At 42.2% G+C, this 15,085-nt stretch overlaps 1 protein-coding gene across 1 annotated transcript in view; it reads left to right on the top strand.

The window, feature by feature from the left end:
• Window positions 1-12,028, top strand: part of LOC125459005 (sodium- and chloride-dependent neutral and basic amino acid transporter B(0+)-like) — a 58,336-nt gene extending 46,308 nt beyond the window's left edge. Inside the window, exons 10-13 of the mRNA XM_059651262.1 lie at window positions 2,210-2,309; window positions 2,538-2,647; window positions 2,740-2,910; window positions 11,550-12,028. Of these exons, the coding sequence (XP_059507245.1) occupies window positions 2,210-2,309; window positions 2,538-2,647; window positions 2,740-2,910; window positions 11,550-11,699 (531 nt within the window). The 3' untranslated portion in view covers window positions 11,700-12,028. The remainder of the gene's footprint in view (window positions 1-2,209; window positions 2,310-2,537; window positions 2,648-2,739; window positions 2,911-11,549) is intronic.
• Window positions 12,029-15,085: the final 3,057 nt, after the last annotated feature.

Below are 15,085 nucleotides of genomic sequence, written 5' to 3'. Positions count from 1 at the left end.
GCTGTTGTAATAATGAAATAATGAGCACATATCTAAATGTGTGAAGCATTAAAACCAATCTGTCGCTCAGTGTCAAGATGTCCTTTAAGTACACTGCATCTTGGAAGTAAATCATAGCCACCTGGATGTGACTAGAAAAGTTGATGAGGGTCGAGCTGTGGATGTGGTGTATATGGACTTCAGTAAGGCATTTGATAAGGTTCCCCATGGTAGGCTCAATCAGAAGGTCAGGAGGAATGGGATACAGGGGATCTTAGCTGTCTGGATACAGAATTGGCTGGCCAACAGAAGGCAGCGAGTGGTAGTAGAAGGAAAATATTCTGCCTGGAAGTCAGTGGTGAGTGGTGTTCCAGAGGGGTCTGTCCTTTGGCCTCTACTGTTTGTAATTTTTATTAGTGACTTGGATGAGGCGATTGAAGGATGGGTCAGCAAGTTTGCAGACGACACAAAGGTTGGAGGTGTAGTTGACAGTATAGAGGGCTGTTGTAGGCTGCAGCGGGACATTGACAGGATGCAGAGATGGGCTGAGAGGTGGCACATGGAGTTCAACCTGGATAAATGCGAGGTGATGCATTTTGGAAGGTCGAATTTGAATGCTGAGTACAGGATTAAGGATAGGATTCTTGGCAGTGTGGAGGAACAGAGGGATCTTGGTGTGCAGATACATAGATCCCTTAAAATGACCACCCAAGTAGACAGGGTTGTTAAGAAAGCATATGGTGGTTTGGCTTTCATTAACAGGGGGATTGAGTTTAAGAGTCGTGAGATCTTGTTGCAGCTCTATAAAACTTTGGTTAGACCGCACTTGGAATACTGCGTCCAGTTCTGGTCGCCCTATTATAGGAAAGATGTGGATGCTTTGGAGAGGGTTCAGAGGAGGTTTACCAGGATGCTGCTTAGACTGGAGGGCTTATCTTATGAAGAGAGGTTGACTGAGCTCGAACATTTTTCATTGGAGAAAAGGAGGAGGAGAGGGGACCTAATTGAGGTATACAAGATAATGAGAGGCATAGATAGAGTTGATAGCCAGAGACTATTTCCCAGGGCAGAAATGGCTAACACGAGGGGTCATAGTTTTAAGCTGGTTGGAGGAAAGTATAGAGGGGATGTCAGAGGCGGGTTCTTTACACAGAGAGTTGTGAGAGCATGGAATGCATTGCCAGCAGCAGTTGTGGAAGCAAGGTCATTGGGGTCATTTAAGAGACTACTGGACATGTATATGGTCACAGAAATTTGAGGGTGCATACATGAGGATAAATGGTTGGCACAACATCATGGGCTGAAGGGCCTGTTCTGTGCTATACTGTTCTATGTTCTATGTTCTGTAGCCATGAGTCAGACTTGCTTTCAGCAGTTGTGAGGTAATATAAAAATTACAAGCAATTTTTAAGAGTTTTATAATACAGGAAGTCCTCACTTAATGTCATGACATGCAACATTATTTTGCATTAACAACACCCTGCAGTTAGAGCCCTGCATTTGTACTGCATTGCAGCTGTTTTTCATTAATATCATTGCATGTCAGGATGTTTTGGTCTAGCTCCCATATTGAGTTTGCCAGATCTGGGATGCAGGTCTCGAGTAAGGAGGGGAGCAGGACAGGATTATGAGCCTCAGACAGACTGTTTTGCAATATGTTCTTCCACTTACCATTGTGGTTTCATATAACCAATTAACATTAAGCAAGAACTTCCTGTAATCTTACCTACTTATTTCAGTGCAGTGAAAATCAGTCCAAAAATACAAGTGGCTCTGAGAAGCAAAATAGGTTTAACCACTGCTACTAAATATCCTTGAATTAAGAAAGAATTGATTACAGCCTTCGTAAAAATGTTTATGGATGTCTAGAAATTGATTCTGTGATTGGGTGTGCTAGGATGTGGGAAATAACAAGGTTCATCACTGCTGGTTTGTGAAATTGTTTCAGGCTGACTGGATTGGCAATGGGGATTGGGAGAAGAGACGCTATAGAGAGACAATAGGAAATACTGTCTGAGCCAAATAAATAAACCCTCAGCATTGCTGAGTAGCCATAAATTCTATTACAACTGTACTTTAACAAAGGTTATACTGTATTGTACTTTAGTGACTGTCTCTAAGAGAATGGGATGTGTGGTTATCTATGTTTTCAGTAAAACGCGGTTTGTTCAGTATTTGACATTCTGAAAAGGACCATCTCCTTTATCCGTTTTCTCAATGTATTTTTTAGTCTGGGATTTACTGGATAACTTTAATCGATCACTTCTGTTCTGGATGGGGCCTAATTTTGATTGCAATACTGGAACTCATCGGCTTAAGCTGGATTTATGGTAAGCGAAGGTTAAAGTGCTTAGAATCCCTGAAGTACGTAGATTAGCAGAAGGAAGTAAATTGGTATTGGGATTTATTTACCAGCCATGCCCAAAATACTGATAATTGGAAGTTGACTGTTCAACAGTAGCACCCAAAACAGGATGAACTTCAAATTCAGAAATAGGCTGCCCAGAAGACTGGAAAACGTGAGTCATGGTGTCTCTCTGTTTTCTTGTTGTTCACAGGGATAAACAGATTCATTAAGGACATTGAGATGATGATTGGGGAAAGGAGTTGGCTGTTCTGGCTGTGGTGGAGAGTCTGTTGGATTGTTGTTACACCTATTCTGCTGACTGTGAGTGGATGTTGCATCTTTTAGTGCCTTAAACTACCATTGATCAAGTGGCATGTTTTTGGCTCATTTAACATCTTTTTCTGTTTTTTTAGCTAATGCTAATCTGGTCTATAATAATATTTAGACCACCAGAATATGGACTTGTGGCGTATCCTTCTTGGGCAATAACACTTGGCTGGCTTATGTTAACATTTTGTTTCCTTTGGGTCCCTGTTATTGCACTGGTTGTCATTGTTTATGCTGAAGGTGACAGCCTGTGCCAGGTAAGAGAAGAAAAACATAGAGCTTATAGTGATGTCTGTATTTAAACTAAACATAATGTGAGCTATTTTAGGGTAGTAACACTGGATGTGATTCAAAACACAGAAGTAACCTCTTCTTTAGGTTAAAGGAGGCGCAAAGTTACAAAGGCTGCCTGGAAATAATAAAAACCGAAAGAACTACAAGCTGCTGTAAATCAGGAACAAAAACAAAGCTGCTGAAAAATCTCAGCAGGTCTAGCAGCATCTGTGAAAAAACATCAGAGTTAACGTTTCGGGCCCGGTGACCCATACTCAGAACATTCCGAGGAAGAGCTACCGGACCCGAAAAGTTAACTCTGATGTTTTTTTTTCACATAATGTTCTGAGGAAGGCTTACTAGACCTGAAATGTTATCTTCTGATTTTTTTTCTTCGCAGATGCTGCCGGACCTGCTGAGCTTTTCCAGCAACTTTGTTTTTGTGCTTGGAAATGGTAGTCAGGTTATCACTGTCCTAAGCTTTGCTTCACCATTTTCCATTTAATTTTCAAGAGAAGCAATTTCTGTGTCATTACAGGAGACAGTGCACAGGAGGAGAGGTTCTGCAGTAGAGAGATTCAGAAAAAGTCTGGAACACAGGAATGTGGTGAAAGAGGGCCAAGAAGACAGCCTGGGATAGGGGGACATACGATGAGCCTGCAGAAGAGTGATAGAAAGGTTCTTGAGCTGAGTGATGGGAAGTTGTTCTTGGTCATAGACACAGAGAAAGATTCTGGAGCAGAGGGCCTGAGAAAGATCTTGGATCAAATTCTGGAACACAGGGAAAAGGCAAGAGCCAGGATTGGAGGGTTAAAGCCAGATTCTGTTATAAAGTGACAGGGAAAGTTTCTGGTGCCGACATTCAGAGAGAGATAGCAGACAGATTCTGGAGTTGAGGGTCAGGGAGAGATACTGGAGCACAGGAGTAGGTTGTGATTTTTGGAATTGTGGAAAAAGAGGCAGTAAGTTATTCTGGAGCAGAGCGACAGGGAGAAACTGTGGAGCAAAGAAACAAGGAGAGTTACTTTTATGCATGTTTGCGTTTTGTAATGAACTTTAAGTCTACATCGCAACTTAAAGGTTTGTTAACAAAGCTCACCAAGATCCATCTAGTTCACTGTCTACAATCCTGGTCATCATGGAATGCAATTTACCATGGAACTGTTGACTAATGTTGATGATCTGTTCTTTCCATTAGTCCACAATGGGCTAAATAAATGAGAAAAAACCCACTGGAGAAGATCTTTGGGAACCTTGTTCTTAAATCACTTACAAGCATCACTCATCATGTTTGCTGTTATTGATGATTAAAATGTTATGCTCAAAATATTATACTCTGAAAGTAAACTTACTGATTTACATTTAAATGTTTCAAGGTGAACTGGATTAATTGCCTCTTTGAGGGTTGGCTTCCGCACATTGATGTCTTGTTCATTGGTTTTTGTTAATGCAGATTTAGACAAAGATGAAAGCTAACATGTTGGGATTGAGAATGAAGCTACTCCGTTGGGCTTGATGAAGAGGCTGCACTCTGAGGCTTGAGATGGTATGGTTGTGTTGGGATGCTGGAAGACGCTGCTGTATTGAGATGTGAAATAATGCTGCTTTGTTGCAATGGATAGGTTTCTGCAGTGTTGGAATGGGGATGGAATCTGTTTACATGGAGAAAGAAGTTGTGGGGTGAGGGAAGACCAGGCTCAAGGGGCTGATTGGCCTAATTCGTTAAGTTCGTATTTCGAACAGTGTTATGTGCAACAATGTTTGACTGAAGCAAGTTACTTAGTAAGTGTGTTTGCTTTTTTGAAATCAAGATCATTGCTATTGTACTGGGATGGAGGAGGATGTACCACTGTTGTACCACATTACCATCGTAGAAAATATACAGCAGTATTTAATTGAGTCAGTCTGCTGCAGATCGAGATGGGAATGCTAACAGGCATGGACACACTGAGGGAGAGTGTGAAGTTAGTAGACAACAGGATGTTTTCTTGTTTGGTAAATACCTATGTTGGTAAGACAAGAGAACTATGGGTGATAATAAAATGTGAGGCTGGATGAACACAGCAGGCCAAGCAGCATCTCAGGAGCACAAAAGCTGACGTTTCGGGCCTGGACCCTTCATCAGAGAGGGGGATGGGGAGAGGGAACTGGAATAAATAGGGACAAGAGCGTTGCAATGGGAGAGAGATTCCCTGAGGTTGGTCCGGAGGGAGGAGGGTAACTTCTTCAGGTTAGGCATCCCTGGAAGAGGCTTCGCAGTGAGGTTAAAATAGTATCAGAGATAATGGGAACTGCAGATGCTGGAGAATTCCAAGATAATAAAATGTGAGGCTGGATGAACACAGCAGGCCAAGCAGCATCTCAGGAGCACAAAAGCTGACGTTTCGGGCCTGGACCCTTCATCAGAGAGGCGGATGGGGAGAAGGAATTATTCCAGTTCCCTCTCCAATCCCCCTCTCTGATGAAGGGTCCAGGCCCGAAACGTCAGCTTTTGTGCCCCTGAGATGCTGCTTGGCCTGCTGTGTTCATCCAGCCTCACATTTTATTATCTTGGAATTCTCCAGCATCTGCAGTTCCCATTATCTCTGATACTATTTTAACCTCACTGCGAAGCCTCTTCCAGGGATGCCTAACCTGAAGAAGTTACCCTCCTCCCTCCGGACCAACCTCAGGGAATCTCTCTCCCATTGCAACTCTCTTGTCCCTATTTATTCCAGTTCCCTCTCCCCATCCCCCTCTCTGATGAAGGGTCCAGGCCCGAAACGTCAGCTTTTGTGCTCCTGAGATGCTGCTTGGCCTGCTGTGTTCATCCAGCCTCACATTTTATTATCTTGGAATTCTCCAGCATCTGCAGTTCCCATTATCTCAGAACTATGGGTGAGATGTGAATGATTTCTAAGGTGTATAATGATACTGCAATGGTTGGTTCTAAAAGAATTCTGCAGTTTTTGTCACCAGTAGAAAATTGTGGATATATATGCTGCAGTGATTGTATTTAGCAGGACACTAGAGGGATTTGAAAAGGAAGGGGCCCAGTGTTCAAGGATGCCACTTTGTCATCTGTGAACCAGAATGCTGCAGTTTTCGTATCCAACGTCACGCAGTAGAGTTCTCCTACATACTAGCTCAGCAACATCTTTTGCCATTTAGAATGGTGCAGAAGCTCTCTCCATCCTGGCAATGCAAATATCAAGCATCCTTCTCAATCTCAATGTGGTAACTTCCTTCTCAATCCCTGCCCCAACAGCTCATCTGTCATTTATAAATGATGCACCGTATGTTCCCATCACACCCAGTAGCATCGTCATGCACTGAACCCGTGAGAATTTTCCACAGTGCAATTATTCACAGGCTAAAGATTCCCACAGTGAGAATTAGCCAGGCACATTCGGATGGAAAAGGTTTTTGCAATGTGAACACAGAGAAATGCTGCAATGATGGGATAAGGAGGGCTGCCGCATTGCTGCGGGTGAGCATGATTTATAAAGGTATAAAGTCGTTTCAATGTTTGTATTTCAAAAAAAGGTCTGTATTTTCACTCCTCTGTTATATGCATTGAAGTGGGCTAATTCCTGAATCTACAAACATGGACACAGAATTTATAAGCAAAAGATCAAAGGGTCAATGAACTGATGCTATGTTGAACAAACCTAAGGTAGTTGTTAAATCTCTGATCAATCAGAAATTGTTAATATGCAAGTATCAGAATTTCTTTCAAGTCACTGCCCTGAGATAACTAGTGGTTTTATTAGCATACTAGGGTTGACATCTCAAGTTGGATAGTGCATTTTAAGTGTGTGGCCTTGTTTAGAATCTGGCTGTGTAACAACTTGGAGTCAGATTGGTTTTATTTCCAAAGGATGAATTTATAAAAATACACAATGACCGTCGACAAATTGGGTGCTTTTTGGACAAAATAGAACGTATCTGCAATTACAGGTCTGCAAATGCAAGTTCAACTCACAGACTTATATATATATATATATATATGTGCATGTGCATGTGAGGGAGAGAGAGAGAGCATGTGTGCATGTGTTGAGCGAGTGTGTGTGCATGTGTGTGTGCATGTGTGTGAGTGAAAGAGTATGTGCATGTGTGTTTGGGAGAAAGCATATGTGTGTGTGTGTGAAAGTGTGTGTGCGCGTGTGTGTGAGAGAGAGTGCACGTGTATTTGTGAGTGCATGTGTGTGTGTGTGAGAAGCAGCGCACGTGTGTGCATGTGAGAGAGTGCGTGTGTGCGCATGCACCTGTGTTTGTGAGAGAGAGAAAGAGCACAAGTGTGTGTGTGTGTGTGTGTGTGTGTGTGTGTGTGTTAGAAAGAGCACAAGACTGAGAGGGTCTATGCAAGTGTGTTTGTATGAGAGAGTGTGTGTATATGTGTGTGTGAGAGAGTTTATAGTGTGGTGGGGTCACCTGTAGTGCGATGTGAATCCAAGATCCCAGTTGAGGCCATCCTCATTGGTACCGAACTTGGCTATCAGCCTCTGCTCGGTGACGCTGCGTTGTTGTGTATCCCGAAGGCTACCTTGGAGAACACTTACCCAAAGGTCTGAGGTCGAGTGACCTTGACCACTGAAGTGATCCCCCACTGGGAGGAAACATCCTTGTTTGATGATTGTTACACAGTATCCATCCAACCGTTGTCATAGTGTCTAGCCTGCACATCCCTGCATATGATAGGCAATTTGACATAGCCAATCCACCGATCTGCACATGTTTGGACTATGGAAGGAAACCCACAAAGACAGGGGAGAATATGCAAACTTACACTGAAGGTGGAATTGAATCCAGTTCCCTGGTGCTGTCACTGAGCCACTGTGCTGCACACATCACTGTGAAATGATAGTTGTAAAAACCCATATGTCCTTTAAAGAAGGCAGTCTGTTAGCCTTACCTAGTCTGACTGACATGTGACTCGACATCTCACTTTAACTGCCCTCTGAAATAGTCTTGCAAGCAACTCAGTTCAAGGAGTGTTGAGGGGTGGGGAACAAATGCTGGCCTTACTAGTAACACCCATATCTCATGAAAGAAAGAAGTTACAAAGTGAAGGATGCAATATTTGATAGTATAACACATTGATGAGCCATTATGGCAAGGAATTGCACAACTCTGTTGGAAGGAAGGGGATGCTGCAGTGTTTAGATAAAAATGGATGCTGGAGTCTTTAAATCGAGAGCATCACAATAGTGCTGGCTGTTGCATGATGGTCAGTTGTTCGGAATTTGATCAATGTGGGGAAGGGGAAAGATGTTACTTTTTAGAGATGGGGACAATTGGTGTTCTGGGATGCTGGTGTGTTGGGATTATGAAGGTTATACAGAGCAGAAGCAGGTCATTTGTTGTAATTAGTCCTTTTTTTACGCTCTCCTCGAGCTTCATCCCATTTTATATAAATCTGACTTTGTAGCTATCTATATTCTGTTCCTTTACATGTTGACTAGCTCTCCCTTAAATGCAGCTGCATAGTTCACTTCATTATTCATTCTGTATGGTATAGATTTTCACATTCTCATCACTCTCTGGGCGAAGACAATTCTGATGAATCCCTGATTACATTCTTGGTGACTGTCTGGTCATGGTGGAATCTGGTTCTGCTGTTCACAATTGCTCTGTATCCACTCTATCCAAACCTTTCACTGTTGTAAAGATCTCTCAGGTTACCGCTGTTGCCCGGCTACCTTCCTTGACAACAGTCATTGGCTTGGCACAAAGAGGAAAAGATTCTAATCTGTTTCAAATAATCACTAACTTTATTAGTTTAGTTAAAACAGACATACAGTTCATGCCATTTGGTCAAGGAAAGATCAACAGTAGCCATGCAATTCATAAAAGGCTAAAATACAAGTGCACGTCCATTGTTTTTCAATGTCGTACCTGGAACAGTCAAAAAATTTAAAGGCTAATACCCAAGAATAGAAGATCATGTTGGCCAAGTGTTTTCTCCCAGGTCGTGGAGTCCTCTCCACATGGGGCCCATGATTTTGCGAAGATTGCTGCCGAGTGTTTTCGCTGATGGCACACAAAAATCCTTCATCTTTATCTTGGAGGTAACAAGAACTGCCGATGCTGGAGTCAGAGACAATGCAGTATGGAGCTGGAGGAACACAACAGGCCAGGTAACATCAGAGGAGCAGGAAAGTTGACATTTAGGATCGGGACCCTTCTTCAGACCTGACTCGTCAACTTTCCTGCTTCTCTGATGCTGCCTGGCCTGCTGTGTTCCTCTATTTTTATCTTTTCCTTATCCCCAAACTGTGCTGTCTTGTTCCTGTTTGTTCATGGCACATCGAACAAGCTGGTGTCTTTCCACTATAGGCCCACTCCAAGGACACCTTTAGGATTACCTCATTACCCTTCCACCAAATAGTGATTTCCCCAAATGTCATCCTCAGAGGTGAACAAGCACAAACTGGCTCAAACCAGCAGCTAGGGCTCTGGTAAATTCAGTTTATAGATACTAGCTTCATGTGCGAGTGGCCCGTGGCCAACATTTCTCCATTCTTTCAGCAAGGGATAAGGAACCCTGCCTGTCAATTCTTTCTTGATGTGTATACTCCTAAATTCTGGTATCATCCTTGTAAATCTTCTCTACACCCTCTCTATGTCCTTTTATATTAAGTTGGCCTGAACTGTGTACTGAACGTTAAGGACTGTTTAGTCATTCATGTTTCAATTCTGTATGACTAGAGATGAAGCTTAGTGATTGGCTTGCTTTCTTTTTGATTAGTTGTAGTACAGTTTTTAATGATTGGAACTAGTATATAAAAACATGCCAAAACAATTATGATATAGATGATGAAAATTCAAGGATAAGTTAAGAAATATGAGAAAAATACAACTGAATCACATGATCATGCTGCAAGCTGTTACAATGACAAGTTGCATTTAAATGGTGCCTTCACCATAACAAAATATGAAGGTGGATGCGGCTATCCTAGCAGATGAATGAAGAAGGACTTATTTCAGTTGGGATCAGGATACACACTGTAGGAATAAGGTGTTCCAGTCCATTTTCTGATAAACTTGCACCAGTATCACAGCAGGAAGGAGCTATAGTACTGGAATGGACTGCTGTTGAACTCAGCAGGCGTGCTCCAGAGTCAGGATGGAAAAAGATAAAACTGCATTTGGATAGAGAATGATGTTACTGTGCTGGCATGGAGGCAGTTGTTGCACATTTAAGAGCGGAAAGCTGACGTAATGTTGGGATGAATAGAGAAACTGCAGCTTGGTGCTGGAGAAGGAAGCTCCATTGCTGTATTGGAGATGGTGGCTACATGTCAAAGATGGAACAGGATTCTGCATTACTGAACTACAGCAGCTTGTTATATAGATGAACCAGAGAAGGTTGATGCATTGCTGAGCTGGAGCAGGTTGATGCATTGTGGAGCGAGAGCAGGGTGCTGGGTTGCTGAGTGGCAGTAGGGCGCTACATTGCTGAGCTGGAGCAGATTGATGCTAAGTTGCAGCAGGTCACTGCATTGTGGAGCTGGAGCAGGATGCTGTGTTGTGGAGCTGGAGCAAGTTGATATGTTGCTGAGTTGCAGTAGGATGCTGCTTTGCATATTGTAATGGAATGCTTCAATGTTTGGAAGAAAGCTAGCTGTTTTGAGATGAAAGAAATTAATGCATTTTTAAGATGGAGATTGATACTACAGTGTTGGCTCGGAGATGATGGGGTGTTGGATAAAGTAGAATGGAAGCATAGTTACCCCATTTTATCCATTTTGACCCCTCAATGCAACCCCATGTCTCGGCATTTTGTCCATAGCCTTGGAAATTACATTACCCTTTTGTTAACTGCAAAGGGCATTTCTGTCTTTCGTGCCCTTTCCAGGCAGCTCAAAACAAAATTCCACCACAGATTATGTGAAGAAATTTGTTCCTCAATTCTTCTCAAATCCTTCCAATTACTTTGTCTTCTGGTTATTGGCACCTTTATGAAGGGAAGTGGATATTATCCACGCCTCAATTCATTTTATGTAAATCAGTTAAATGCTCGATTGGCTTCTTCTATCCAAAGGAAACATCCTTAGCTCATCCAGTCTCTTTTCATATATAAAATTCACTGTTCTTGATTGCATCCTACTTCTGGAATTGTACATAACACTCTAACTTTGGCCTAACACATTTTTTATACAGTTCTATTTTTGCCTCTCTGCACGTGCATGCAAGTGCAATGTTAAGTGGGTTAGCATGCTGTTATGTTGGGATTAGGAAGGATATAACTTTGTGGGAAAAAGAAACACTGCATGTGATTTGATGAAAGCTGTTATTGCTTTTCGGGAAAAATAAGAAGCAGTAATTTGAATACAGTGTGACAAAGTGTGAGGCTGGATGAACACAGCAGGCCAAGCAGCATCTCAGGAGCACAAAAGCTGATGTTTCGGGCCTAGACCCTTCATCAGATGTGATGAAGGGTCTAGGCCCGAAACGTCAGCTTTTGTGCTCCTGAGATGTTGCTTGGCCTGCTGTGTTCATCCAGCTTCACACTGATTTGAATACAGTGTGAATGGGTTGGGTCATAGTAACAGAACAGCAAGTGAATAGTACTACAATGCATTCATGTGATTGACACGCTGCAAAAAAAATGTTAATAATTTCAATCTTGTTTCCACAGAAAGCCATTGCAGTTTTCAGACCAGCTCCTGACTGGGGTCCATTCTTGGAACAACACCGAGGGGAGCAATACAGAAGACAACAGCAGCCTATAGAGAGATTCCACAAATCCAAGACTTCATTTATTTCTTTCGGGAACAAAGAGAAATAAGAAGGTTTTAGGGATAGGGAAGGAAATTTTCAAGTATAAATGGGCACATTGCTTTCCTTGGCAGCTAGTGGCCTAACTACAGATCCTCGATGGAAATTTTAGGAAAGGGTCTGGAATTTTCTTTTGTAAAGGACAGGATTATCTAGGACTGGAAGAGTCAGAAGTGTTCTCCCTATTCCATGTAACTGATTTCATCTCCTATCCTAGTAGTGCCAGCTGATTACCTTGGCTCCTCTCAACTTGTGCAGTGCAGCATGGGGGCCCATATTGTACCCGTGGTTCATTACAACTCTTCAGGGGAAGACCAAATGCCAAAACGGCTCAGGGCATCTGACCATAGTGTGGCAGTTCCATCAGATTTGTGCTTGTTTTGGGGCACAAGTTGAATTCTGTCATTGTTTTACCTGGTTTCTTTCCAGGGACTAAACGATTTTCTACAAGAATACTGCAAGCCATTCAGGGATACTTTTACAAGTAATACCAACAACTCTTTTGCTTGTTGATTGTTAATTTCCCTCTGTAGTTTTGCAGTTGATCACTTGAAGTGGTAAGGTTTTGACTCCTGTACATGCACCTAATTTATTTGTCCACCTTTCTTCTAAATAAAGGGTTTTAAATTTGTATATTTAAACACTGAAGCCCAGAGGTTGCTGTCAATTATTCCTGTTCTTTCAATGTGTACTTCATTGAAGGCTCCATATGAATAGATGCAAACTTCCATATCAACACTATTTACCTCATCATTAAAATAGTTGCAAAAGTTATGCCTTGTAACTGTATTTGCAACAGCGTATTAAGTTCATAGTTTCTCATGAATAACGACCTTGGCCCTGAAAAACTAATTTTAATGTTGGTGGAATTCTTCCAGCATGATTTTTATAATATCACACAGATTTTTAGAATAAACTTTTTTTAAATTAATGCTCATGCAGAATATTTCACCTTTTCCTTTCCCAAACTTCATTTTGTTTGCTATGAAACAGTGAAAAAGGATGATCGGTGATTTATTCTTCCTGACCTCCTGTCTTCGTGAATGGGCTTTTGTGACTTTCTCAATGTTGAGACTGAAAAGTTCTGTTTTCCAAACAAATGCTAAACATTGAAACAAGATTATCACTACTCCTTGGCTTGAGATATTTGTGGATGGATTAACATTCATCACCAGCTCAGTATTACTTAATCTCACTACATTCAAATGGAGTGACCCACTCCATCTCATTTCGAATTTGTACTAGACCCCAGAATTTCTAACATGAAATTGAGAGCAGGCTCCTGGCAATTCGAGTTTGCTGCTCATTACTCCAGAACTCCACCTTGGATGCCAGCACTAACATCTCAGAGTATGCACCATGGACAGCAACTGCACACAGTCCATGTTCAAGGATATTAGCTTCGGACACCCATCAGCATCAATGCATTATTAGGACACTTCACTTGCACTTCCGTCTGCAGTCCAATACTGCAGTTTGTAGCCCTGGCAGCTCTTACTGCAGTGCTGCTTTAAGACATTTCTGCACCTAGTTCATGAAGTAGATCAGGCTTTAACTCCAGGCTCCTGACTCACCCTCTTTGCACTCACTCACCTTTTGCCTACTTGAATGCTCACAGCATCCATGCCTTGCCATATCTTCAGCGGCACTCTAAGGGCTGACGGTATTTTTGTCTGGCCTTAGTGTTTAGCACAGACACAAAGTCTGGCAGATTGTCAATCTCACACATAGAAGACAAATTGATAGTTTACATGGCTAATGGACTGCACATGCTTCAACCCAAAAGTTAAGTCTCAAAGCCAATGGAAAACAATCAAGAAGCGGACTGCCATCGGTCAGGGCATAGTCAGTCAAGTTCATTGTCCACTAGCATTTCAGAGGCTTTAGCAGGGTCAGGGTAGGGACTCTGTCTCACTACAGCCCGAGTAAAGGGCCATGGTCAGTTCTTCCAATCCAGTGCAAACAATGAGGAACTTGAAGAGACCGGCCAGGCATCTGGTCATTCTTCAGTTGGGGCTGGCCATCTGATGAAGGGTCTAGGCCCGAAACATCAGCTTTTGTGCTTCTGAGATGCTGTCTGGCCTGCTGTGTTCATCCAGCTCCACACTTTGTTATCTTGGATTCTCTAGCATCTGCAGTTCCCATTATCAGTAATGAGTCCCTGCCCAGTTTCCAATCTGGCTATATGGTTGAGTACAATTTTATCATGCAGGAAAATAGCATGTGCTGTAGGTGTTGGCCTGTTTGGTTGTGCATCTCATGAAAAAAAAGCATGTCATGACAGCAGTATTAATAAATTCGAGGTCTGGCAAGGTGATGAGCGCATGTAGGCTGATGCTATGATAACAAGTGCTAAGACAGTAAATATATTGCCCAGAGATGGTGGTCTAATTCGTGAGCTGTGTTCCTATCCATTTGCTCAAAGTATCCTTGCTGCAGCCTTTTGATGCTAGTGGATCGGTGATGCGCATTAGGGGTTGGCATTTGCTGGATGCCAATGACTATAGATGAGAAGCGCACGTATTTCATGCTCTGAGGTGGTGTTAGGTGCTGAAGAACATTGAAGCTGGCTGCGGCCAATGGTGAGCTGCATTCACCGGGTATGTGCTCTGATTTTCAAGTCACGTTTTTGCAAATTAAATATTGTTTGGTATATTTGGTAAAATAGAAAGCCAATTTCTTCTTTATTCATTCGTGGGATTAGGTGTTACTGATTGGGCCAGCGTTTATTGCCTGCCCCTAGTTGCCCTTGAGAAGATGATGGTCAGCTGCCTTCTTGAACCACTGGAGTCTATGTGCTGCAGATTGTTCCACAATGCCAATAGGGACAGAATTCCAGGAAGCTCTCCCTGAATCCCATGTGATCTAACTTTACCATTTAATCTACCATGCAGAGCCTTGTCAAAAGCTTCCCTAAGGTCCAAGTAAATAACGCCAACCACTCTGCCCTCTATCTTTTTGGTTACTTCAATAAATAAAAACTCAATAAACCTCAATGAAAAAAATTGTGAGACATGATTTTATCCTAGCCTCCCTAAATGCATGCAAATCCTATCTTTCAGAATCACCTCCAAAAACTTAGCCACCACCAATATTAGATTCACAGGTCTATAGTTTCTAGGATTGTCCTCACTGCTTTTCTTAAACAATGGTACAACATTAGCCATGCTCCAGTCCTCTGATACATTACCCATATTTATAGATGATGCAGATATTTCTGCTCCAAAAAATTCATCCCTAACTGCCCACAATATCCTGAGATATGTTTCATCAGGTCTTGGAGATTTATCTGCCTTTTTGTTTCCAAGATCTCCAGCACTTCCTCTTCTGTAATGTGAACTGTTTTCAAAATGGCAATGTTTATTGTCCTGAGTACTTCAGCTTCCATTTCTTTCT

This window comes from Stegostoma tigrinum, chromosome 15, assembly GCF_030684315.1.
Source record: "Stegostoma tigrinum isolate sSteTig4 chromosome 15, sSteTig4.hap1, whole genome shotgun sequence".
NCBI classification, from domain to species: Eukaryota; Metazoa; Chordata; class Chondrichthyes; order Orectolobiformes; family Stegostomatidae; genus Stegostoma; species Stegostoma tigrinum.
This window is presented reverse-complemented; position numbering and strand designations above follow the sequence as displayed.